The sequence below is a fragment of the Nomia melanderi genome, chromosome 8, assembly GCF_051020985.1.
Source record: "Nomia melanderi isolate GNS246 chromosome 8, iyNomMela1, whole genome shotgun sequence".
Taxonomy (NCBI): Eukaryota; Metazoa; Arthropoda; class Insecta; order Hymenoptera; family Halictidae; genus Nomia; species Nomia melanderi.
Genome location: NC_135006.1, coordinates 9,765,061 through 9,792,177, shown reverse-complemented (window position 1 = coordinate 9,792,177; position 27,117 = coordinate 9,765,061). Strand labels below are relative to the sequence as shown.

Below are 27,117 nucleotides of genomic sequence, written 5' to 3'. Positions count from 1 at the left end.
AATGCTCTATACATTTTCACATTCCCAAAAACAATTGGATGCCGATTTTGTAAAATGTTTATTTTCACATCACAATGCTCATCGGTTTTACAATACTTCAAAAAAATGCGTTGTCAATTCATAACTTATTTCACAACAATCTTCAATATTAAATATAAAAGCACATTAAATTAAGTTCAATCATTGAAATAACTTAATCTCTTGATGAGGATACTAGATATTGGTCCTCTGTGTCCAATAATACAATGAAAGAAAATCGAAGAATAACTTATTAATCACATATTCTTGCGATTGAGTAAGTTTAATATTATCAACATAATACACCTTAGAAAAATTCAACATTCCTTGTATCTCTCTCCCTCTCTCTCATTCTCTCTTTCTCTCTTTCTTTCTCTCTCGCCCTATTTCTCTCTGTGTATCGCTATTTCTTTTTCTCCTTCTCTCCCCTACACAGTTTGTATATCAGACTTTCTATCTGGGACACAGGAAGTACGTGTTTATTTTTTTCATTTTACTTATTCGATTTATATAAATAGATACATACAATAGTAAACACAGTGTTTCTATCCTTTCGCAATGTACATAACAATATTACAGGTACAGACTGGGCCCCAATATATCTCAATTCTCGACACTGGAAGCATAAGTCAATTACTGGCCATTCAATCAAATATCAGTATCAGGATTATAACTTGCAGAACAATATATAGTAATATATAAGTAATAATAAAATTATACAAATTTCGCAATTTTGTATTAATAACAAGCTGAATTGTTATTAATAATAGTAATTATACATAGGTTAAAGAAATTGTTTTTTGCAGTATAACATAATTACGATATAGTTTTAGAAATTTTTACAGATAGAAACATTATTTCCATTATACCGACCGTTCTCTCTCTCTCTCGCGCGCGCGGGCGTGCGTGCTCTTGCTTGCTTGCTTGCTTGCTTGCTCACTCACTCACTCACTCAGTCTCCCTATCTATCTTCAATTCTATCTTGCATTCATACGGTTTGACTATTTCTTTCTCATTCTACATATACAGCATACATATCTGTGTTCTGTACACTATTTCAGCAAATATACGAATCACAAGTCGCCGTAAGAATTGATCGTACACTGACTATTAAAAGCTAAGTATCGATGTTGATAACGAACAAACTTTTAATCGAATGGCAAGCAAATGGTAAAATTTTTACTTTTGGAACATTCGGTTAGAGTGTGAGCATTAAGTATTAGAAAGAACGAAGGTTAATAATTGTATTTATAAATTGAGAATTGTAAGAGCTATTGCGCACTTACACCATGTTTGAATATATTACAGTGCCGCATGTACATGAGAAAAAAAAAACAAAAAAAAGAAGAACGCGCTTACATCAATTGCACATTCTTAAAAACTTTTTTTTTGTAACTCCAATATCAATAGCTCTTGTATTCGACTATATCTTAATACATAATAGTACATAGTAATTTTATGTACCAGTGCTTTCATTGTTTAACTATATACAGATGTATAAGTTCAGCTAGTAGAGTTACAATTTCAGTCGACGGATAATGTGATGGTCTCTCACACTCCATGTCTCACGAGTTCTCTTTCTTGGTGTGTAGCTCCCCTAAAAATCAAATAAAGACATATTTAATTAATTTATTTCGTTAATCTTGTTAGCCAATATTATTAGAAATATTAATCATAAACAGTTTTGTAATAAAGTTAAAAATAGGAGTAAACTTAATTTCATTGCAAATATTTGATATAGTTTTCAATGGACTTAATTATTATACTATTTTTAATTTAATTTGTAAAAGCACATATTTGAAAAAAGAACGAATTCTATTGAACGAAATTTTAAATATTCAATAAATGTTCACATATGGATCGATTTGCCATTCCCAAAATAATCAAACACTATACAAAACTATAGTCGAAACTATAAAGTAAATTAAAAGTATTAAAAAAATAGTGAAAAAATTTTATTAAATATAGTTCATGAAATAAAGACGTTATGTACAATTGAAGCATTCACTAATAACATCAAATAGGATTTTAAAGAATTGTTGTCAAAAGAGAAATTTTACGTTGGAAGTCGCCTAAAAAACTATATCTATAAATTGCTCTTTATCATTTTTTTTAAATATGTAAATAAAATATAAGCATTTTGAAGGCAAAGAAAGTATATGTTATAGTTGTGTTTTACATGATCTTTTTACAAAAATCTATAATTTTTAATATTTTCAAAATTCAAATGAAGCATGATTTCTGATATGTAGATCACAATTAATCCTCACTTTCTCTTTGATATCTTCGGCAAGCTTGATTCCTCTCTTCGGCATCGAAGTACCACAGAGTGATCGCATATCTGGTTTTGTATGCCGGTTGTACTTCGTGCGGATTTCTCCTATCGGACCAGAAGAAAAGTATTCTGTCGAAGAGAGGTTCAATGTCGGCTACTTGATCGCGCCAGCCTTCTGGAAATATCCTCAGGAGACCGCCGTTTCTCTATAATTATATATTATAAACGGTAATAAGTGCTTTTGATACTTGAATTGCAAATCATGATAATGATTCTACTATTGAAATATTCGTATGTACATTGACGGCTAAAATAGTTGTCCACCACACTCCAACCAACCAACAGTCCCGGCGTTTCGAATGGCTGAAGTGGGTTGAACACAACTACTTCGGCCTTTAATTGCATTCTAAAAATTGCTTGAAATTCTGAAACAGGATTTACACAAGAAGAACGACTTCGTCACGAATAAAATGCTGATGTTTACAGACTCCTGTAACTGCAACGCGAATATTAGTAGAATTTGTATGTAATGCTAGAAACTAATTTGATAATTAGGCTAAGGAATTCGACTAATCAATCAGTTTTTAGTTAGACGTAACCAATCAAAACTATGAAACAGTAAACTAGAAAGATACTTCTGGCCCCTGTGCCGTACTACTAGACATCAAGTCATCTCCAAAGTGTATTGTTGGTATCCCTAATATTTAACGACAGTTTATAGAAGACGGAAGGACAAGACATTTTCAAGGATTTTCTGAGATTTAGTCAAGGATTTTTATGTTACAACGTGAAGGTACTTAAACGCTGACAGACTTTCCCTTAAGGTCACAAACCTCTTCACCCTCGCATTTTCCCAGGCCACTGTTCCTACTTTTTACACCAAACATTCGTTTGACTTTTAGATAACATTCCCATAGCCGTCCAAGTTACGATTACATTGTAGACGTTTTCCATTTTAAGAAGGATATTTTGAATGTTGAAAGTAGTTGAATCAGTACACCAACAAACAGAAATACTAAATTTATATTTTTTCAAATTCGATGTAAATCTGTGAATCACACGACATTTGATCTAAGTTTTTGATAAAATATAACTTCTAAGCTCTTTATATGTTTCTCTTTGTTTAATATAAAATTCTAATGATAATATATGATCAGTGACCAGCAAACATAACATACGATAACATGGAGCACGATAAATGTACGCAATTCGGTGAAGTTTAATTCAACAGTTATTTTTTTACAGTTTCCTATGAAGTTATTTTTCGTGCTTATGAATTTTACTTTGTATTTGTACCAAAAAATATGGCCTCTTGAACGTATTAAAAAATCCTGTTCATGTCATAAATGCAAAATGTACCTAATTTCTGAAACTATCATTTTCATAGTCATAAAAACGAAGCTTTGTACAGATCAATGGGCAAAATTTTAGCTGTACTATGGTGACATCACAGTTAAAATGAAAAGCAAGACGAAAGGTTTCGTCTCGGGGACATACTTTGAACATATCAAGATGAGTCACGAGAAACAGACCGTCTAAGTATCCTTGTTGAGTTCGAAACTAGAAAAAAAGTTCAAAAGCTGTACTCTTCGAAGAACTAAATATGGCGACAAACGAGAACTTCTTGTTTGATTTTATGTTCGAGGTTATTTCAAGGTTATTCGTAACTTTTTATAAATGGCACCATATGTACTTCACCTTTTGCACCCGACAATGTTTTTTATTATAAATATTCATTATTTTCTAATGAAATATCGATAATATTAAATAATTTAATCGGTAACTGCAACTGACGTAAAAGAAATCTTGTGTAAATTAAGAGAATTATTTTATTTCTATGTCTCAAACGTTGATGTATAAAACAAAACATTAAATTTTAAATTTTATAATGTTGCTACGCTGAGTCAAATGGTGATTGTGAGTCGCCTCTCAAGTGCAAAAGGTTAAGTGAATAATATTGTAGTTGATATCAAAGGAATATCAATTCCACAAAGCTTTATGTTTAATTATTATATAAGACGATATTTAATAAATATAATATTTCCACTATTTAAAAGAAAATAGTCAGCAAGTGGTACATAATTTCATTGTGTGTTTTTTCCGTCATTTTCCTAAACATAGATGCTCTGCTTATGAAGATAGGATGTATACTTTTCGTGTAGTGAATGTAAATATTGCTCAACTGGGACTTCCGGTGCATGTACAACATAGAGGTGCGTTACATGATGCAGCTCACGTAGGCCCTAAACGCCCTTCATGCTCTGTTTGGCTTTTTCGGGTACCGTGACCCTTTGAAATGCAAACATTTATGAGAATTTGATTATACGCAGGGTATGTCACAAATAGAATTTCTTAACAGTTGCTGACTTAAATTAACTCACAATTATATGAATACAATTTAATGTAATTTTCATTTATTCATATTTTGTAGACATAGGTGAAAACATTTTTTAAATTGGACATCAAAATTAATCTTTAGAGTAAAATATTGGCTGAAATAAACTTGACTACGATTCATATAAATTAAAGAGATGAAAAAAGAATTAATTCATAATAAATCTTTTCTTATACAATCTCAATTCAGTTAAGAGATAATTAACAAACATTACAATGAAAAGTTTACTCATGTAAGCAGTGACACGTTGTATATTTATGTTTAAACAGATTGCTTTTAACAATGATTAGTTTTAAAAAATTTTATGAAATAAAGGAGATTAGAGATGAATACAGTACACATGATACACAAGGACGGGGAACGATGACAGCACTTCAAGTCGGAGACATTACAACTACCACAAGACCCTTATCAGAACATTATCACGTAGAAATTATTTATGAGGAACTTTCACAAAGAATCCCCGTCGCACTAGTCACACTAATTAAGAAATTACTGATTAAGACTACGAAAGGAGAATAGATTTTTCGTTTACAGAACAAAAAGAATTTTATATACATATATTATTTACAATACAAAAACCAGAATGTGAACAATTTGAAGAATCGAATTTTTCACAAATATAAATGAAAATGAAAAATTCATTTTCTAATACAGTTTCTACGAAAAATTACCAACGAAACAGATAATTGAAACGTACCTTGATATCCCAATCTCGGTTGAGATAGTATATTGCAGTGATGCATCGTCCATCCCGATTAGGATTGTCCACATGTTTCACGTAATGCGAACCGTGACCAGGATAACAAGCTACCATCGCCTGTAAAATATGCATTACGTTCGGTAAAACGAGGAATCTAAATAATCTTGCGACGCCATTCGCGGTCGTGCTATCAGATAATTTATCAGAGATGCAGAACGCTCACTCTGACGTGTCCTTTAACACTAGAACCACTGTACCCGTAAAAATGGCGGATTTTAGTTCTCTTATTTTGCAGTTATTGATATTTGAAAAGTATTCAATATCCGAAATGATATTGAAAATAAATAGTTTCATCTAAACACTATAACGAAAATCTGAAGAAATCGTAATATAACACATATTGTTACAATGTTTATAAGGATTACATATCAACCTTAATAAATATTGGGTAATTTTAGTGTTAAATAAGAAGCTCGGTTCACCGGCGTTGAAAATGTGAATTAAGGATTTGGAACAAAACTACAGAGTTTGATTAATAAATTAGTTTATTTGATAAGACTGAAGAATAATGAATAAAGTTGATTAAAGTAATTATTTTTGGTTGGAAACTAAGGTAATTTGCAATTAATCCACTATTTTAATTGGAATACGAGGGAATCTGGTGATTATAAAGGCTTTGGTGAGAGCAACACGCTTTGTGTTCTTCTGTATTTTAACTTTAATTGTGTAGGCTCCGGTCTTAAGCGACTAACGGTTCGAGAAGCAAAACGTTGAGGTAAATCTAAAACATGATGTCTCTCGAGTCTTCGCTCAAGTACGCTCTGGTCTAAAAGTTTGTTGGCGTTGGTATTCGAATGAGTTCCCAATTATGTAATTATGAAATTAAGGATATTTATGCGATTATCAACTTTTGTGTAGGTATTAATTTAGGGGAACTGTAACTAGGGAAAACTATGTGCTTTGATAATAACGTTATTCATTAAGATTAAATCCAGTACTCGTTAAACATTATCAAATTTTCAATTATTAGATTTCTGTCAACTACTTGGTCTGTCAGTAACTAAGAAGAGTGCAGTGAAAACTAGAAAGTAAAACCTTGAATTTACAATAGCCCAAGATTACAAATAATGATGAAAATACTAAAAAGTATTGAGAACGTAATAAAAGGCTCAATAAGTTCCCTTTTTAATGATACATTAGAATTTCCATGCGGCGTCTGATCCTAAAGAAAGTTGCCTTTCATCGGACCAAATGCAGCAACTTACTAGTGAAAGTGAAAATCGATTTCGGAGCATTCTCTTCACAATGTGGAAGGAATTCGTAATATAAACATCTTAATTTATTATTTCCTTCCAATAATTAATATAATTAGCACTTGAATCCGATCAAGATTCAATCTCAATTAAAATTATTTATACATTTATATTACATATTATCAATATTTCAGTGTTTCATAACGAATCATCTGTTTAGTTATACTTCGACCTTTGTGACACTTATTTCACACTTATCCAAAAGAAAAAGTATGTTGTTGTCAATAGAGTTGAAGTACCGATTGATGAATACGGAGGACTCGTAATAGAAAGTTTCCTGTTTCTATGCATACGTGATGCACCTCACGAAGGGTAGTAACGTGCCTCAAGTTTCATTAAGCATGACTCTGCGCACGTAGTGTACGTGGTTTCATGAAGTACGTGAAACTATACTATACAGAAATGGCCCCTGTAACGGACTCAGAGAAGAGCGAACCAATAATGAATAAAAGTACATCTGAAATCTGTTATAACAGCTTACAATAAAATAAGAAAGTATAACACGCTTTTTGTTGACTTTATTGACATATTAATATCTAAAATTCGTCCACAGTACCCACCATTGTTCACATATTAGGCAGAATACAATGAGTTAGACGTTTCCCTAAATTCATGCAAAATCTAAAAACACTACGAGTTAATGTGCTTATTACACAGATTCCATTTCTTTATTTTAACTTTCTTATTACAGTTAAATTGAATAAGAAATGATCAGTGGAAAAAAACAAAGTGAATAAATTACAATTAAAAACGATATGTATATTTTACGATAAACCCAGAAATACTTTTGTTACTAGAACCCACCTCAGAATCCATACATTTTGGAATACCATTTATACTCTAGATTTATAAAAATTCAGAGATGAAAACAACGATCGATTTCATCGCATTAAATTTGTATAGTTACATGAACCAAGTCACTTTAACCATTTGCACTCAAAAGCATTTCATTAAAAATATTCAATACTCTCCGATGAGATATAGACAAGATTTTATCAAACTAACTTATCCAAAAATTACACATAAGTTAAAGAACAAAGCAATTTTATTTCAATATTTCAAATATGGATGCATTACACAAAGCTTAATATTAAATACTAAACTTGATAATTCTACTGTATCAAATCATATAGCAACTAAGGGTGCAAAGGGTTAACAAAACGATATTTAGACTCAAAATGACTTTCCAATACGCACGATAACTAAGATGGCGCGGCGTAAGATTTTGAAAAACCATAATAGATATCAGATGTTATAGGTTTTCTATTCTTTAACACTAAAACTACTGTACCAGTCAAAATGACTAATTTCGGTTTTCTTGTTTCGTAATTGTTGATATCTTAAAACCATTGAATATTCGAAATAATTTTGAAAATATACAGTTTCACTTGAATACTATGATGAATGTCTGAAGAAACTGAAAATAATCTGTTGCTACAATTTTCATAGGGATTACATACGAATGATATTAACCCCTTGTCATATGGTTTATTTTTCAACTGTGATCGATACAACAACTTTGTCAGTAATAATTTATTGAAAGGAGAGAAAAAATCTATGAATGTTTATGTCTACGTTTGCCCTGCAATATAGTATTAATTGATAACAAAAGAATAACATTTAATTTGAACCCAAAGGGATTGAGTAATATTTATGTTTGTTAGATTGTACATTATACAGTGTTAAATTGAACTTATTAAGGAATAAAGAATATTTGGCAGTTGACGAGTGGATTAAATACGATAAATTGAAATCCGGATACAATTGCAGTGGGCATGAATCAGTGAAAACGGTCACGCAACAGAGATCTCCGAATGCGCACGCGTGCGCCAAAAGGGCTGTGTTACTCGTTAAGGTCTCTGGAGGGAGGAGTAGAAATGGGGATCACTTTGTATCCTTGACCTAAATGGGGGGTTAACCTTGGTACTACATTCGTTTGCGTGTAAATTCTCACGTAATCCACGGAACAGACGTTGTCCAGACATCTTTTTTCGCTTTGGGAATTGGAAATGGTAATATGTTCATAAAGGAGGCGTTCTTAAGATTCAACTTTCAAATGCCACGCGGAGCAACAAACTCTTAATCTGATGAACCCTGACTACCTCTCATATTTTTCCTATCGATTACTTTGGGTTCCAGTTACGATAAGAGTTATACGCTGAGCAGCAAGCTAAATCCTTTTTAAAAGCAGATTCAGCAATTATAGTTAAAGGATTGTATAGTCTTATAAATGTATTTATGAAAATATATTTGTTTAATTTTGTTTTTGTCACATAATACGTGCTATGTTGTAATATCAACGTTGAAACGGACTGAATTAACAATATTTTGATCATTTAAGTACAATTTACTGGAATCATCCAATGGACTGATTATTCAAATTACGTCATCTAAATACATTTGGATTTATTTTGTAGACTAAGAAGTATTTATCAGAAAACTTTACATGTAAAAAGGATATTTTATTTTTTCCAATAGAATCAAAAACAGAAGAAGAATTTTTCTAAAACTGTTGTATTTAAAAAATGTTGATACTGCAGACTAGAGGTATCATTTTATAAAAAAATCTAGTAACAGAAAACAGAAGAATACTAGAAGTTTAGTAATATAGTAATTATTAATTATATAAGATAGAAACATAGATAGTTAAGGAAAAAAAAAGTTACAGAAATGTAAAATGTTCTCCTTGATCATTTTGTTTGAAGGTTGGCAAACATAAGCTGTTAGAACAGAAAACACTTTTTGGAATCAAGATCAAATAGAACATACATTCACACATACCTACTTATTTGTTTTTAGGCTCTAAATCCATCATTGAGGCACATATCGCGGGACATACTGTATATACAGTTGCACAAGTAGAGTCAAAGAATTTGGAGATATATTATGTACGTTAAAAATTTGTCATATAAAATTTTTTTCTGATGGAACTTCATTCTTAAAATGTATCAACATATTTTCTATAAAATCCTTCTGTATGTTTCTAATTTCTATATATTAAGTATAATATATACAGTATAAAAGTAATTCTATTTCATTTAATTTGTTGTTTATTATCAAATTTCAATAAACGAAATTTAACTCACCGCAATTAATGACATCCAAACTACAGTTCAAATACGTTTCACAAGAATTAAATTCATTTTTCATTTTTATTAACACCACATAGCCAATATCGAAATCTATACTATCATCCTACTGTCAGTACCGAAATGGAGTAAGCAGAGATAGCTACTGTGCTCATGTACTCATGGTTATCGAGTACTTAAAAGATTTGGCAGATACGTGAATTACGATTCAATATCAGTCGAATTTTTATATTAGCATTTAAATAAAATTGACAACTAAATATAACCAAGTCGACACATTTAGCACCGTGTATAAATTTTATGATATAATATGTATTGTATAATTTAATATAGATGTTACATAAAATTTTGTTAAATAAAATCTATCTTCTATCTGGAATATTACAAAAAATAAAAGGTTTAGTTACAAAATAAAAGTAAACCAGTCAGCAACAAAAAGAAAGGCAACAATTGAACTAATTAATCACACAGGATATAATATAAAGTTAAATGAAAGAAAGAAAACGCAGAATTTCAAATCCAATTTTAAGACCGGTCATTTGACCGGCCACGGTACGTTTAGTGTTAAACAAACTCGAGACATTAATGTATCCTAACTCTAAACATTTGCAAACATATGTAATTTCCAGCATTCTCCTTAAACCGTATCTTGAATTACTGAAAAAAATACATTCTAAACAAGATACCAGCGCTACCTGTTCTTTAGCAGCGTTACAGAATGCCTTTCACTCTGTTAAAAAGGTAAAGGATAGAGGCGTGACAACGTTTAAATAGAAGAAACTTCTGCGACATGGGCCGGTGTCTCGCAAATATCGTTTCGATGGACGGAATATTTACATTTTCCAGTTACTATTGTCTACCATCGTATCGATTCAAAAGGAAACAATCGATAATAACTCACATAGCATGATAATAGATAATAATTGTTATGAGTACGGGACGTTCCTGCAATCGGTTCGTCGATCATTATCTCTCTCGATTTTTTTGATGTAAATCGGCGAGAGAATCATTCGCAGGAACTCTACCTAGACAAGTCAACATCTCCAATAACACTTAAGAAACGAGTGAAGATTTGAATCACTATTCATTTTTGCGGTTTAAAATTGTACACAGTAAAATTTGTTTCCTGGAAATGGAAAAATTGGAATTTTTCAAGTAAATGATTGGATATGAAAATATACAGTTATATGTAATTTTTAATAAAGTACGTAAATATATGTGGAAGAAATTTAATATATTTAACTCTGGAATCACTACTTTAATATCTCTGTTACTTAATTGAGTTACACTACAATATAGTGACTACATGTTGCAGAATGTGTTTCGCTAAAACTGTATAGAAAAAAACGTTCTCGTTATCTTAAGTGCACATATGCTTCTAACTAAAAGCATCCTTTCGCTGTTTCATTAAAAATGATCACATTTAATTTAACGTCCACGATTGTGATATTTAAAATGCTACATTAAAAATTGTTTTCTTTAAAAGAATCAAGTGTTCAATGATTTATGAAGTATTGTAACGATCTGACAGTTAATCCTTTGAATGCTGTGGGGACATATATGTATGTGTTTTTCGATCTATCTAATCTCAAACGTGCCGTGGTAAAAATTATAAGTGTATGTGGCTAATCTACGCGTTTCTTAGCATTGTTCAATTTGGCAAAACTGAGGAATTACAATTACAATTTAATTACAACTTAGATAATTATATGAATTAACATAATTTATTGAACTTCAGATGAACAACAAAATTTTCCGTCCACACGGAATGTTTCGGTTGGAAGTATTCAGCACTTAAAGGATTAAAAATGGTAAATGGTCCAGTTATGAAACAAAGGAATCATTGAAACATTGTATAGTTGCCATTAAAGATTCTTATTACATCAACAGTGCAGGCAGGAAATGCAGACAGCACGACTGTCCTTCGATTCACTTCCTTTAATTTGTAACCTTGTTATCTTGCTAGATGATTGAATTTATTGAACGAGAATGATCGATGCGGCACACTCCATCGTTCAAAAGCATGTAACCACTTATAGTATTCTTCGTGAAGAAAGGAGAAGAAGAAATAAGAGGCACTCTAGCTTAGTTATCTTTGAACTTTTTCATATACCTAACAATTCAAATGTAATTTAAGTTCGTAGAGTCGAGTGACTTATACTGTACAAAGGACCAAATATCCGATCGCATATTTTTCTCTGTTAAAACCAAATTCATTGTCGATCGGGCAACGTAACCGCGTATTTTAGAGTGATAATGTATTTGATTTTTTTTATTCATAAATGTTTACACTCCTGTTGATGTTTAACCTTTATTTTTCATATAACCTACTAAACAATTTCATTGTCGATTACCAGAGTAACTTTTTGTGAACAAGTTTTTCCGAATTGTGCATATTAACTATTTCTTGCATAGTTTTTTGAAAACGTGGATACCGCTAATATTCGTGTAATTTTTTCAGATGAATTCAAACTTGGAAATAATGTTGCAAAAACCGCTGAAAATATAAACAAATCATTTGGAGACAATAGTGTGAATGAAAGAACAGCGTAGCGTTGATTTTCATTTTGATTTTTTCTAAACATTCAAAATGTTTCAAAAAAGGGAAGGTATCGAATTGAATAGAGTATATTTTCATTCAATAAACGTCTTTTAAAACATCAAATAAAGTTCTTTTTTTTGCAAAATTCATATTACACCACCTAATAAATAGGATGCAGCACCAAGAGAAAAAATCCAGAGCTATTTAACGTGCAACTGGTCACGTTTCAAAGATAAATAACACAATTCGCTGAAAATACATTGTCAAGATAACGTAAGAGCCATCGGAGCTGGATTAAATATAATACCAGCACAGTCGAAAAATGCGTCACCTCTTGAAGAGACATTCAGGGAAAAGGCAGGTGACCGTTATCGCTGTTAGACCGAGATCTCTGTAACATTCACAAGTCGTGTGGGTTGGAAGTCGAATGTGCAATCTTGTCTCGTTTGATAAAAAGTTACGTGGAAAAAATGATATGGTGCGTTTGTGTTCATTTATTGTTCGACTGGTTTTTTATGGCTCGTGAATTAAACAAGTATAAATGATCGACAGAAAAAGGTTCTTATATCGAACTCACAAGGCTACTTCTGCTGTTCGAAAAATTAAAAAGATTAGAATATTCTGGGATTCTAGGTTTGAAAGACAACTTCTGTTTTTCTTCCCTAACTTTGTTCTAGTCAAATATATGTGACAATTCAGTTTCTAAGAACTTCCAGTGTTGCTATTCTTTAATCATCATTTGCTAAAGTTTTATTGTTTAAGGTGATTTACTTCTGATTAAACTAAATAATTTCTCTTAATGTTCTTTCTTTTTTTGCCTTCATCCTTTGTATTTTAAACAAGTTTATAATTTGAAATACTAGAAATTAAACGAACTATTCTGTGCATAATTAGAAACTGTTTAAAATGCTTGTTAACTCGAAAAATACCCGAAGTGAATTATGAACAAACAATTAGCAAATCTTAACAAAGGATTTGAAGCAGGAATATCGATGATGCAGTTCAGATTTCTCGTAAATTAGTCACTGAAAGCTTGTATATCTTGATCCAATTAGATTGTGACGTAGGATTTATGTAACTACAAATATAACAAGAGATGGCTTTAAGTCGAAGACTCTATCAGATCATCCTATAAGTAATGCGGTTTTCCCCAGAGCTGAGTTTAAAACAATAGAAATCCTAGCGACCGTCATTGTCTGTTTGATATATGACACTGGTGTAAACAGAAATCTTCAGACAATGATATATTACCAGTTTACAAGTGTAACTCGTATATTGTAGTTATTAAATACGTTTCATCCTATAGGCATAGAATTTTACTTTTCTTTACTGCAACTGATGAGAATATAATAAGTAATAAATTATAAACGAGTGTAATTGCTACGATTAAAAAGTGAAAACCTAATTACTATTAATAGAGGAAAGATTTTTCAAAGAGAGAACGATTAAAAGAAATTTACCATTAGGAAAGTAATAAAGCTAATAGGATAAACCAGGATCATGAGTGGAAACTTCTAGGTCGGTATGATAGACTGATTCTGTCTGCTATCGAAGCCACATGGGTTGATAACACGTGCAGTCACCAAGACTGAGGGGTTGAAATAATTTGATGTGTTATATTACGAACTTAAACGTTAATTGCTGAAACAACATCGATAAAAATCCAAAGTAATCAAAGAAATTAATTTAATCAAATAGAAATAGAAAGATTAAAATGTGTTATAATAATTAATCTTTTGATTTTCCTGCATTTCAGAGATACTGAAATAATATAATTCAATCACAAAAATTAATCGTTAAGTTACATGAATTATCTCCATTGTCTCCTAATTATTATCTGCAAAAGTGTATAATTTCTTTTTTATGTATCAATTAACGTTCATTGGAAATTTTTATTGTAATTGTCAGGATTCAGTTTTACTGAGTTGACAAACTACGATGAGTAAGTACAGTTTCCTCACAGACGAACGTTCTTTTAACAGGAAAACAAAATTTATGTGGAAGATATTATAGTTACTGCATCGCAAAAATAACCGTTATCATTTTATGAATTGTTGAGGATGTCCCTACAGCAATTCCAAGCGTAAATATAAATTAGTGACCAACGAAATGATTCACGTCCAATTTATAACCTCGTCACTAAACTGTGGATCTTTATTTATAGTGCATTTATGGCGTAGAAAAATCTTCGAAAACGTATAAAATAATTGAAATTTAATGATCTCATTTTACCATTTATTCATAGAATTAATTACAGTGACAAATCAAAGTTTTGACACAAATTTTACTTCCTTACATTTGTGTATAAAAATATAAATTTACATAAAGTTCCGCAATCTATTTATCTCATAGTTACCATTGGATAAAAGTTAAAAAAAGGAAGAAAATAATATTTCGATTGCTGATCTATTATCCTTTCTAAAATTATTCTTCTTAATGTGAGGAGCAACCCGTAATTTTACAGTATCTATGCATAAGTAATTTGATAAATATTTTAATAATTTCCTTAATAGTCTAATATCACTCTTTTGATTTTCCTTTAACAAATTTAAATAACACAGAATTTTTGTTAGTTCACTGAAATTCTTAACTTTCATTTACAAAGAGCTGAGAAGTACTTTGTTTTAGCATAACGTAAATATTTAACAAGAGCTATTAACAATTAAGTAAAGAGCAATGAACGAATGAGAAAAAAATGCATTTAAAAATATGTTTCCAAAGATGAGCACAAAATCACATAGTCATGTCTATAAATATTTTACTTTCAATAAACCTTAATTTTAACTTTTTGTGCAATATTTGATGGTAAAATATTTCGTAGAAGCTCTCATTCCTCTTTTAAATTTGCAATACTAGCGACACACGGCGGTTACGTCAGATTGGCTGTTTTAATATTTGAACGACGTCCAAGAAGTATTTCAATCATCAATTCAGAACTAATTCCACCGTATAATAAAGCCATACGATAGATACACCTTTCGCAAGCTTTAATGACTATGCTTAACTATGAACATCTTGCCACGTAGACTGTTACTTTACAGGTTGTTAATGAGGAAGAAGTATTTGAGTTCTTGCCAGAAACAGTAAACAGTAAAAATTATTGATAATAACGTAATATTTCATTATCGAGATAATGCACACCATCAGCAAATCTTATTGAAAATGGTATGCAGATCGAACAACAAAAATGATTGGACAGTGTAAAACGTAAACTAATTATAGAGCTTCTGAAATTGATAAAAATCAATAGGAATGACAAAAATATGTATAATTTCTTATGAAACAAAAATAAATGTTCACAATCAATAATTTATATCACAAGGTCAATCAAGGTCAGAAATAGTATAAATGATACAGTAATGTTGACATACATCATTAACCATTAACAATTTAATATTTCTTTGAAAATTATCAACGCAATTCATTTTTAGTTACAATTGTATGCTAATATTATAGATTTATAACCTTAAATAATCTTGAATATTTTTATGTTTTTACGAAAGAAGTATTTCATTTTGATAATAATTACATGTTACTGGCAGAAAATTATTCTATTTTTTCGAATAAAAATATATACAGTGTTGAAGTCCAAGAAGTCACTGCAGTCAATACAAATGCAATTTTCTTTATAATGTCATCTCGGGCTCATTACTTCCCTCACTCATTACAATTCCTCTTTCTCGAAATGAGACGCTAAGGAGATCGTCAAAGCGTGAAATTACGGGGAACATTGTACTTCGAATATAAAGTTAAATTTACCAGTTACTCAAATAAAATTTTGCCCATTTTGACCGATACATCCACAACTGTATTGTATTATTGTCACTGCACTTTTTAAAAAATTATTTCTTCTTAAACATTCGACCAATTTTTCTACTATCGTTTTCTATAACTAAAGGCTATATTATCTAAACGAATGAATGCAAACACAACATAATTAATGTTTAATTTATAGAACCTCGAATTCCATCTATTACGCTCTTAAAATATTTTTTAAGTTTTCCCCTTTTTATTAAAGAAACTCTATGCAATATTATTTATGGTTTCCAATAAAGAACTTCCAAAACAAAAACAGTTTCTATATAATGTGCAGAACATCTTTGCAATGAGATCATGCATCAACACAAGAGACTGAAATAAGAAAACAAAAACATGACGCTCGTAGGTACAATAAAACGCACAACGTTACGCGAAACATTTTCTCAGAAAAACCATCCGTTAAAAGTGATGTACACAGTTCATAGAACCGCCAAGGAAAATGCACTACACGCGCGTTGAATTTTAAATATAACAAACTGTTTCTGTTTCACGAATTACCAATCAAGCTCGCTGTATTTTTCGTTGTACTATTAAGCTCCGACTGTAAACTTCGTTATCTTAGGAACAGTTTATAAGCTTAGCTACGTGATACCGTTCCCGCGCAAAAGTCGTGGCGCGTAAATAATAAATGATTTCCTTTCTGAAAACGTTTTCAAGGGCAGACGGGGGAGACATCGTTATCTACGCTAAATTTACTATAAACGTGAAAAAGACGTGCAAAATTTGCGAAACATGAGTCAGCTCCAGTACGATTGCCTACACACACCTATAGGTCGGTAGCTGTATTTTCTGCGTTTCAATTAGTATTAATTTTACTTGACATTTTTCCAAGAAAACATGACCAGAAAAAGTACGAAAGTGATCGATGCCTTTGCACAAAATAATAGTTCACAATATTTCTAACGAGCACTGGTTGTGTTTCGTAATAAAGCGTACTTTTCTGTTCTAACTAACTACACATAGGCATGCGGTGCATAAGTTATGAAAAAAATATTCGTTAACATTAACATTCTGAGGAAATATGATATTTTCCACTAATGCAATGCCGATACATTGTAAAATAGTTTCTATGAAGTTTCATGTCAATATTTGCAACTTTCTTGTTCTTCTGCAAAGTAAACTTTGCAAAAATATGTTTTTGGTTTTAACATTGTTAACAAGGTAACTATGTATTGTGGAGGTTCAATGTTGGAACGACTAAGTCAGTACACTTAAAAAAGTAGAAAAAAATCGTAATATTCAATCCGAAACCAATTTATAGAATAAAATACGAGAAATACATCTACTAAGAGAGTCACGCAAATTCCAAAAAAAAAGTAAGAAAAAGAAAACGTCTAAAAATTTTAAAAACTTCTTTCTCCCCCTTCGGTTCAACTCTTTTAACATTGTTCTTGCAAATCGAACACCGTTGACACGGAGCTATTACCATTACAAATTTTACAAAGGGTATTCTGAAATGATCGGAAAGTGAGAACAGGCAACGATAAATATCCTCGTGGAAACAGATGAAGAAGAACGGGACCGTACCCAGACGATTGGCACGCTCTCATCATGTATTTAACTATATGCACGGATGCATATGTACATATAGATCGCACCTCGTCGATTCGTTCACCTTGAACAAGGTTAAACAGGGAGGCGCAACGGGCTGCTTCTAAGGATTTCCTCGAAAACAACTGACCCGGCACAAAGGATTTATTAATAAGAATTTCATACGAAGTGGTCGACATCAATCGGACATTTGCATGACTTCCAGAATAGATCAAGTTTATTCTTTCTTTAGTATGTTGATTTAAGAAATCCTACACATTAATGATGACATATTTTTTGCAAGTCTTTTGTAAATTTGTCTGTGATATAATTTTCTCATAAAGGTCTTTGAAATTGAGCTAATACCATGTAAATAAATTTGAATTTGTTAAGTAGTTTCGGTGTATAAGATACCCAAGTTGTATTATCTGTGCTGTATAACTACATAGTATTATCAAAAAAATTGTTGTACTGAATTAATGTTAACTGTTTAACTACTATAATGAAGTTTTAATCTCAAGAATAGAATATGCAATTAAAAAATATAATTTACCTAAATAATAGTGGACGATCTCAATCCGAGGATTTTTTAAAATTATTAAACGTTTCAATTATAACTTCGCGAAATTCTGTATTAAGAAATTTTAACGACCGTGAGAAGATGACCTTCACATATCCAATCTATCGGGAACAAAACTGAAATTATGTCATTTTAAAAGTACATCATGCATGTGCATATTTTATTCTACTTCTAGCTTGTAGAAAATACTATTTGATGCGGTTGGGATTTCCCGTTCTTTTGCAACGAATTTTCCGCTTGACAAGAATACGGAATTAGCGTTTGCTAGTAAAGTCACTGTTTGATAAGTTGAATGAAAACAGTCCGAAGTAGTAACAACTCGCCAGTACAAACAAGTACTTACACAATGCACTCTACAGTGTAATCTTAAAATACAATCTCGTAAGTTTGAATCACTACTGATAAAAGATACTACAATGAGTCTGAAGTATTCTATGAATTAACCCTCTATTGAATTGTATCTACTTTATAAGCGTATGAGAAACATTTCTTATCAAAATCCTATGATTATAAAAAGATGATGTCATTTTATACATAGTGTCTTAATTGGATCTTTGAAAATAATGTATTACATATGAGTTATTTAATGTATATTTGTATAAACAAAGAAATTTTACAAATGTGTTATATGAAGAGCACTGACTAAGCTGTCCTAGTTGATACAACTGACCAGAAAGTAAGAAATTTTTTAGAATAATTTTTTATAAATGCAGAATAATAATGTTTATAATTATTAATATTCTTACTATCTTTTATAACAATCGCTCTAAATTTGTTCAATACATTGTCGCATAGCGTTGAAGCGACTTTAAATACGTTCTGAAAACGACAACAATGTCCGTGCCATTATCTCAAGATGGCTGATTCGGAACTGATATTTCCATTACAAAAAACACAAAGATAACCTTAAATTCTCAATGTCGAAACCTTTGCATAAACCACATCCCCGAGAGGAACTTCAACGGTCTGAGAAAATAATTCAATATATGTGTCATGAAGCACAGCTTCAGTCGACGGTATTTTCTTATCTGCATCTATGACAGACAGCCTCGATTCACCTGTCAAGTCGCTATAGAGGAGTGTTTACAAAAGACGAGACGTATAATCGAGAAGAACAGTCATTGTAACATCGGCTGCTTTCTGGGATAACAGAAGAAAGAGAAAGTTAATGACAGAGAAAGAGATAAAGATATAACGAGAAGCCAGCTAGCAATACGGCGTACGTGACCGGCTACACTACGTATGTGCCCACTCTCGTCACTTGACGCCCGAGCTACCCAAAAGATCGTTGCAATTTCGGGATCCTGACCTTCTCAGTCTACCACTATCTCTTCCCACCTCTCTCTTGTTTCGACGCCTGCGGGAGATTGAATGTCGATATTTAAACGAGAACCCGACGGTCTTTTTTACCGATACCGGTATGATATCATTTATTGTTTATCGTTTTATGACAAAACGGGAAAACGTGGCAGACTTACTGCATTCACCAATGACTAATCTGATTACGGCAAACATTACGGAAAACAATGGTTTGTTTCCGTCAGTAAACTATACGAACAATTTGTACTCGTGTTTTTCTTCTTACACATTTGATTTTACATAATTTTTCTTACGTCTTACTATACGGTTGATATTTGTTTACATAACGTGCTTTCTAGAAGCAGACAACTTTCAATTTGATAGATCAGAATTTGGATCGAGTTTTTTGAATGGCCGATATTTATGTAATATTTTTATTAGATTATATATGTGCACTGTACGATTTGTGCAATTAAAAACATTATATTTTAAAAAATGTCAATTTTCAGCAACCTTTGAAGCACACCCAACTGCTCCTTGACTAATGCAATTTAAAATTTCGTGTGCGCGTTTGAAATCGAGGGTCTAATTTTATACGTGATATTCGATATCACGGACTACGTTTGAGAAAGAACTACGTTTGGCCTTGCCAAAACGTTCTGGAAATTAATTAGTGGATGTATTCGTTTATGCGTTCAATTAATCGACATTTTACGCATAACCGACGTATGCACAAAGCAAATTTATTATTCTAAATACGATTAAGTTTATAACAGATATTGTTTATAACAAAATGTACAGTCAAAATTAAGTACATAAAATTAAAAAAGATCATATTTGTTTAAAATGTGCACAATGTAGAACTTGTCAGTAAAATTCTGATCATATGTATTTGTTTGTAAACTAAATATAGCAGACATGGACTTTTGTATCGTCAGTTTGTTTAATATAGAATGACAAGTTATAAGAGACTCCTACATGTTCTTACCATTTATAATATGAAACAGTATTATTTAATATAAAAAATTTGGCTACAATATGTTTTTCCTTACCTTTGTTCTACCATTGATGGTATAGTTTCCCATTTTTCCATTGTTTCGCATTTTATTTGCTCTCATAATGATGGCATCAACTTGCGATATGAGCATTCCAATGTTTTGACATTGTTTTTCTTTTCCATCTAACCACGTTATTTGATCACCACGAATTGTTTTTAAATCGTTTGCACCTGCTTTATTAGAAACCAACTGTCCATCCTTAAATAATCCAGCACTATACATATTTAAAACTTCATTTAATACAGCAAGACCTTTTTCTGCGCCTAAAAAATTGTCCACCACGCACACACCATACTCATCCATGTCTTTAATCACATTTCTGCAAATCTCATTTAAATGGAATTCTTCCAAGTTATTTCTATTTTTATGAAGGAAAGGTGGTAAAAGTTCCTCCTCGCGAGCCAAGTGAACCTCTGGGAAGTTCTTCATACCGTTATGATGTTGTGTAGGCATGTCTAATTCATTATCCTGTAGATGATCAAGAATTCTTGAATTTTCAAGAACAGGATTTAACAATTCTGCTCTGGCACCAAGGATTGTATCTTCAGAACTTCCTTCATATGTTATAGGAGAAGTCCATCCATCTGCTCTGTTGTTACGAGTACCTTTCGCTTTAGTACTATTAGACTTCCTCTTTGGATTTTGACCCTCTTTATGATCCAAGGATACTTTTACTTCTTCTGTATGTTTGGTAGTTCCTATGAATAATGTAATCAAAATTATTATTTATTGATATTACACTTTGTGTATAGTTTATACATCGTTATAACATTGTACTTTATTTTTAAAAACGGTATTAACAATTACAAGAATTATTTAAATAACTGTAAGATTCAATGCAAGTAATCAATTTTCTAAAGCATTTTCATGTATTTTGTAAACCATAATGATGTTGCTTTAAGATTGTCATTGCCATAATTTAATTGAAACAAAAGAATTTATTACTAGGAAGAAATATTTCCTTCAACTCAAATTCTTCTTTAAAAGTAAATACTTGTTTCACGTAGAATGAACAACAATGAAATTTAAAGTACTAAAACGAATCGTCAAGAAATGTGAGGAAACTAAGAAGACCGAATTTTACGTACCACCAAGGTGTTTCGCGTTAGGGTACACTTCTGGAGCAGCGTTCGATCCCTGCGTTGTTTCTGACACTGGTTTTTCACTTAGGTTAGAAATTGCTGGTGTATTTGCCTTTTGGTTATTTTCGAGGGGGGATTTCGTTTTGTCAGACTCCGAAACGAAATTTTTACTCGCAGTTGAAATAGTATGGGGTAGAATCGATCGCACGGAATGAGTCGCGCAAAATTCTTTATGACGTTTCCAATCCCGCCTTTGGTGTTCTTTAGTGCAATAGAAGACGGCCTTGCACCGCGAACACTTTAATAGCTTGTCAGTCCTGTTACAAACTACGCAGATCACCGTTGCACCTATTTGAACATCACCGCCGGGTGTCTGCGCACGACTGACTGTCGGTCCGGACATGTTTCGTCGTTTATTTCGCGGCCACGAATGCCGACGACATTTCTCCAAGCAGGGAAGTCACACACGCACTTGATCTGCGTACGACACTACCGCGCTATCGGAACACCGCACTCTTTTGCTTATACTACAAACGTTGGTTTACATACTATATATGTATTATCGAATCTGCAAAACACACCTATTGGCGCAACGATGATCAAAACATTGATCTTTAATATCCATTACTACCTATTACGATTGCACGTAATCCTATATGGTCGTCTGTTACCATTTAATTACACTCCACCAGATTTTTCGAAAAGTCATTTAAAAGTTATGTGTCATATACTATTTTACATGTTCGTCTTCTTTAAAGCAGCGCCACTCCATTGTATATATCTTACTTTTTGCTACCCAACATGGATTCGGTACGTTTATACAGAGTTCACGAAAGCAGCCTTCGATTACTTTTGTGATAGGTCATGAAACGTTTCATTGTTACATTATGAAATGCACCCTGTTGGTAAAAATGTTTCGTATAACAAAATGGTACTTCACATTTCATGCTTTATGATGTGACACATGTATATATGAATAAAGTTACATTTCATAAGTAAATATAATTAGTCACATAATGTATTCTGTTCAGTATTAAATACTTTCATAAGTCATGAATCACTAAATTATGTAAACTGTACAAGTAATTTTTTTCTTGTACACATTTCTGATATTGTTATATACGTATATCACATATCGAAAGATGGTTTTTTATTTAAGTTGTTTTATATTAAAATTGTATTTTTCCTGTGTTTTGTTAGCGAAGCAATAATATATCGTTATAATATGTATTATACTTTTATATGTAAATGAAACATTTGTTTCCATAGTTACGACATGTATGTTTTATCAAAACATTGTGCGTCGGATAGTTGAGTAGTTAAATAATGAAAATCCAGTGAAACGTGCAGTTATTATCACTTTGAAAATAAGAAAACAATATTAAAAACAAACATGAGTACTTTCATAGAAAATGTGCATATAAAAGACGGGGAATATACAAAAACAATTTATACAATGGTAAATTCTTTCTAAATCTCCAGAAATAAAAAAAGCAGTTTTTAATTATTTTTTTCTTTAAACGAATATATCTAAAAATAATAAATGTTTAGAATAAGTTTTAAACTACCAAATAATGGTTCAAAGTTGTAAATATCTGTTTTTCAGATTAAAGAACAAAGATATATAGAAACGATAAAGTTGTTAACACTTCTTGATTCTTATACCTCTGTAAGTAAGATCATACAAAATAATATATTTTCCTTAATGATAAATAATTTTATGTAGCTAGTAATTTATTTTACAGTCTAGACCCTGTTTGTCTCTACTTGCATATTGTTACTTTTACACACAAGACTTTATAGCTTCTGCTCAGTGTTACGAAAAATTAATTCAATTGTGTCCAGATGAAAACATATATAAATTATATCATGCTCAATCTTTGCATCAAGCATGTATGTATCAAGAGGCTTGGACAATATGTTCCAATATTATTAATCATAATAATTTAGAATCTAAAGTAAAAAAACTACAGGCAGCTATAAAATATGGTCAAGAAGATATGGTTGTTGCAAAAAGTCTTGTTGACCAATGTCCAATGGATGATATTGATACAGAAATTAATTTAGGGTGTCTTTTATATAAGGTATTACAAAAAAAAATAGAAATTTTTTTAGAAGAGATTACACAAGCTATACATATGTTTTATCTTTTATCATTATTTTAGGAAGAACAGTATGAACAAGCTTTAAAAAAATTTACAAATGCATTACAAATCGCAGGTTTTAAACCTCGTTTATCATATAATGTAGCACTTTGTTATTTTAAATTGAAAGAATATGCTCCATCATTGAAATATATTGGTAACATTTGTAATATTATTATTAATTGAGTTTAATTAATTATGATAATGTAACATTTATTATATATTATATTAGCTGATATTATTGAACAAGGGATAAAGGAACACCCAGAATTGGGAGTAGGAATGACTACAGATGGTATAGAAGTCCGTAGTGTTGGAAATACATTAACATTGCATGAAACAGCTTTAACAGAAGCATTTAACTTAAAGGCTGCAATAGAATATCAATTGCAAAATTGTAATTATATACAAAAAATCTTTATTACTTAATCTACTTCTTATTTCCGGTAAATCTCATTTGGTGTGTCTAGACGAAGCAGCAAAAGAAGCGTTAACAGATATGCCTCCAAGATCTGAAGAGGAACTTGATGCGGTTACTTTGCATAATCAAGCTTTGATAAATATGGACACAAAGCCAAGCGAGGGATTTGAAAAACTCCAATTTTTACTACAACAAAATCCATTTCCACCTGAAACGTTTGCTAATTTATTGTTATTGTATTGTAAATATCAATATTATGATTTAGCAGCTGATGTCCTAGCTGAAAACGTACACCTGACCTATAAATATTTAACCCCGGTAAGTATGATTTTTATTATCGCAATATTATATGTATTACAAGTGTATCAGTCACAATTCGCATACTACAAATATTTCAGTGATCGAAGGAATTGTAAAAAGTACATACAAAGTAGTCTTCAATTTTGTAGGTTTTATATTGTATCTCATCGATCTGGATATTTACTCTTTGAGTGTTTACATTTTTTTGTACGTTTTTCCGAACTTTCTGAACGTTTTCGTTTATGAGCTTTTACATTATGACTAGAAGAACTGTCACTTGAATTTTCATCACTAAAGGAACTATCGTGTTTCCTTTTCTTCTTTCTTTTTTGATCTTTGGAATGTTTCTTCTTCTTCTTCTTTGTGACTTCTTTCTCATCTGAATCACTATTATCTGTGTTTTGCTTACTTTTCTTAAGTTTATGTTTTCTCTTTACCTTTTTTTGTTTATGCTTTTTATCCTTTTCAGTTTCTTCGATTGGTTGTTGAACAACTTCCTCTTCGATTTCTGGAATCAATTCATATTTCTTCCCATCGGGAGACATAAAACAATCATTAGATAAATGACCAGCTGTTCCACATTTTGCACATGTCGTATTAAGAACTGCTTCTAAATGTATCGCTTTACGTTCATATTTGCCAACAACTTTCTTTTTCTGAGAATCTCTTTGTAATTCTATCCCATTAGGATCTAAGTCTGTACCATTCCCTTGATTTACATATTTCATAGATAACCCTATTTTACCATCATCTCCGACAGAAATGATTTTACACCACACGCGTTCTCCCCTTTGCAAAACCTCTGTAACATTGTCGACACGAGTAGAGCTTACCTAACAAAGTTATATTAATATAAATTATTTATATTTCACATTCATATTACAATACGTATAAGAAATGTACTATTTTTTTATAAACACATTATTCCTTTACCTGTGATTTGTGTATTAATCCCTGCAATGCACAACCAGGAATTCTAATGAAAGCACCATAATTTTGTACAGATGCAATTTCTCCAAGAAATATTTGATTTAATTTGCAATTGACCATTTTTAAGTAATTTACAAAAACATGTTTGCTTGTAATCTGTATGATTGTTTTATTGTATTGAAACAATAATCAATGTTAAAATATAAATCAGCGTCAAGAAAACATAACGCAAAGGTTAAGAATACCTAGTTGTTTAAGTACAGGACTGTAACAAGCACGAATACTTTGGGGGTGGAAAAGAATTGAAGATGACATATGGATACTCTTTATACTAACACTGTTACACATAAGTAGTAGTATCAAATATTAAATCATTTTCAGTATTTATATGATTTTTTGGATGCATTAATTACGCAACAAACTTCGCCAGAAGAAGCATATCGTAAATTTGATGATCTTGGAAATAAACATATGGAGATATTAAGAAAAGCAACAAAGCGGGTTCAGGAGGCAAGAATGAATCACGATGATAATGCTGTTAAAAAAGCAGTAACTGATTATGAAGAAGCTTTGGAACGATATGTACCTGTCTTAATGGCTCAGGCCAAAATTTATTGGGAACTTGGAAATTATATGCAGGTTGAAAAAATTTTTCGAAAAAGTGTAGAATTTTGCAATGAGCATGATATATGGAAGTTAAATGTAGCTCACACGTTATTTATGCAAGAGAACAAATTTAAAGAAGCAACGGGATTTTATGAGCCCATTGTGAGGAAAAAATATGATAATGTCAGTTCCTATATCGATTTTCAGTTTTTGAAATATATTATTTGATATATTAATAATTAAGTTTCTGAAATTTCAGATTTTGGATGTAAGTGCTATAGTACTCGCTAATTTATGTGTAAGTTATATTATGACATCTCAAAATGCAGAAGCAGAAGGTCTAATGAAAAAGATAGAAAAAGAAGAGCAAGCAATTTCGCGAGAAGATCAAGATAAAAAATTATTTCACTTATGTATTGTAAATTTAGTAATAGGAACATTGTATTGTTCTAAAGGAAATTATGAGTTTGGTATAACCAGAGTAATGAAAAGTTTAGAACCATACAATAAAAAATTAGGAACCGATACTTGGTTCTACGCGAAGAGATGTTTCCTCTCCCTTTTGGAACAACTAGCAAAACAACTGGTAGTTTTAAAAGATTCAACGCTTCAAGAATGTATACAATTCTTAGAACATTGCGAAGGTACGGATGTGTTTTTGTTAAGAAGTATCATGTTCATGGAATTATATACAAGTTTTTATTTTTAGTTTATGGAAGAGATGTAATTACGGTGGTGGAACAGCCTTTCGATATGCATGACATGCTTTCTATGACTCCACAAGGAAAACAAACAGTTGTATATGAAGCACGGTATTTAAAAACGCTATTTTTAAGGTTTCAAATGTCTTAAATTATTGAATGCTCTAAAAATATTTATTAAAAATAAATAATTTTATTAAATAAATATTTTATATTAAAAATAAATAATTTTATTAAATAAATATTTTATATTAAAAATAAATAATTTTATTAAATAAATATTTTCATATTTAATTTTTAAACATGCTTTTG

General features: G+C 31.2%; 3 protein-coding genes and 1 long non-coding RNA gene across 11 annotated transcripts; 1 reads left to right on the top strand and 3 right to left on the bottom strand.

Moving 5' to 3' along the window:
* Positions 1 to 39: 39 nt before the first annotated feature.
* On the bottom strand, positions 40 to 22,106 carry Hph (HIF prolyl hydroxylase). Of its 2 annotated transcripts, XM_031977970.2 has the most exons (5): positions 21,710 to 22,106; positions 20,616 to 21,319; positions 5,389 to 5,508; positions 2,289 to 2,499; positions 40 to 1,615 (listed from the first exon to the last, which is right to left on the bottom strand). In XM_031977970.2, the coding sequence occupies exons 1-5, from the start codon at positions 22,104 to 22,106 to the stop codon at positions 1,584 to 1,586; spliced, it is 1,464 nt and encodes a 487-aa protein (XP_031833830.1). In that variant the 3' UTR covers positions 40 to 1,583. The 2 variants fall into 2 exon arrangements, with proteins under 2 accessions (XP_031833830.1, XP_076226247.1); XM_076370132.1 differs by lacking the exon at positions 5,389 to 5,508.
* LOC143174824 (uncharacterized) lies at positions 14,559 to 19,279 on the bottom strand. Its single transcript, XR_012999211.1, has 2 exons — positions 19,170 to 19,279; positions 14,559 to 19,083 (listed from the first exon to the last, which is right to left on the bottom strand). It is a non-coding gene; the product is annotated as an uncharacterized LOC143174824 (long non-coding RNA).
* On the top strand, positions 19,505 to 27,117 carry Ttc30 (tetratricopeptide repeat domain 30). Of its 7 annotated transcripts, XM_076370130.1 has the most exons (10): positions 22,553 to 22,698; positions 23,310 to 23,372; positions 23,449 to 23,596; positions 23,677 to 23,787; positions 23,869 to 24,004; positions 24,080 to 24,244; positions 24,318 to 24,586; positions 25,880 to 26,287; positions 26,364 to 26,748; positions 26,814 to 27,117. In XM_076370130.1, the coding sequence occupies exons 3-10, from the start codon at positions 23,549 to 23,551 to the stop codon at positions 26,954 to 26,956; spliced, it is 1,665 nt and encodes a 554-aa protein (XP_076226245.1). In that variant the 5' UTR covers positions 22,553 to 22,698; positions 23,310 to 23,372; positions 23,449 to 23,548; the 3' UTR covers positions 26,957 to 27,117. The 7 variants fall into 7 exon arrangements, with proteins under 7 accessions (XP_031833826.1, XP_031833820.1, XP_031833825.1 ...); XM_031977966.2 differs by lacking the exon at positions 22,553 to 22,698 and adding an exon at positions 19,505 to 19,682 and having other exon boundaries at positions 23,449 to 23,787; XM_031977960.2 differs by lacking the exon at positions 22,553 to 22,698 and adding an exon at positions 22,131 to 22,238 and having other exon boundaries at positions 23,449 to 23,787.
* LOC116427523 (zinc finger CCHC domain-containing protein 17) lies at positions 24,580 to 25,913 on the bottom strand. The gene is made up of 2 exons (XM_031977974.2): positions 25,502 to 25,913; positions 24,580 to 25,401 (listed from the first exon to the last, which is right to left on the bottom strand). The coding sequence occupies exons 1-2, from the start codon at positions 25,616 to 25,618 to the stop codon at positions 24,733 to 24,735; spliced, it is 786 nt and encodes a 261-aa protein (XP_031833834.1). The 5' UTR covers positions 25,619 to 25,913; the 3' UTR covers positions 24,580 to 24,732.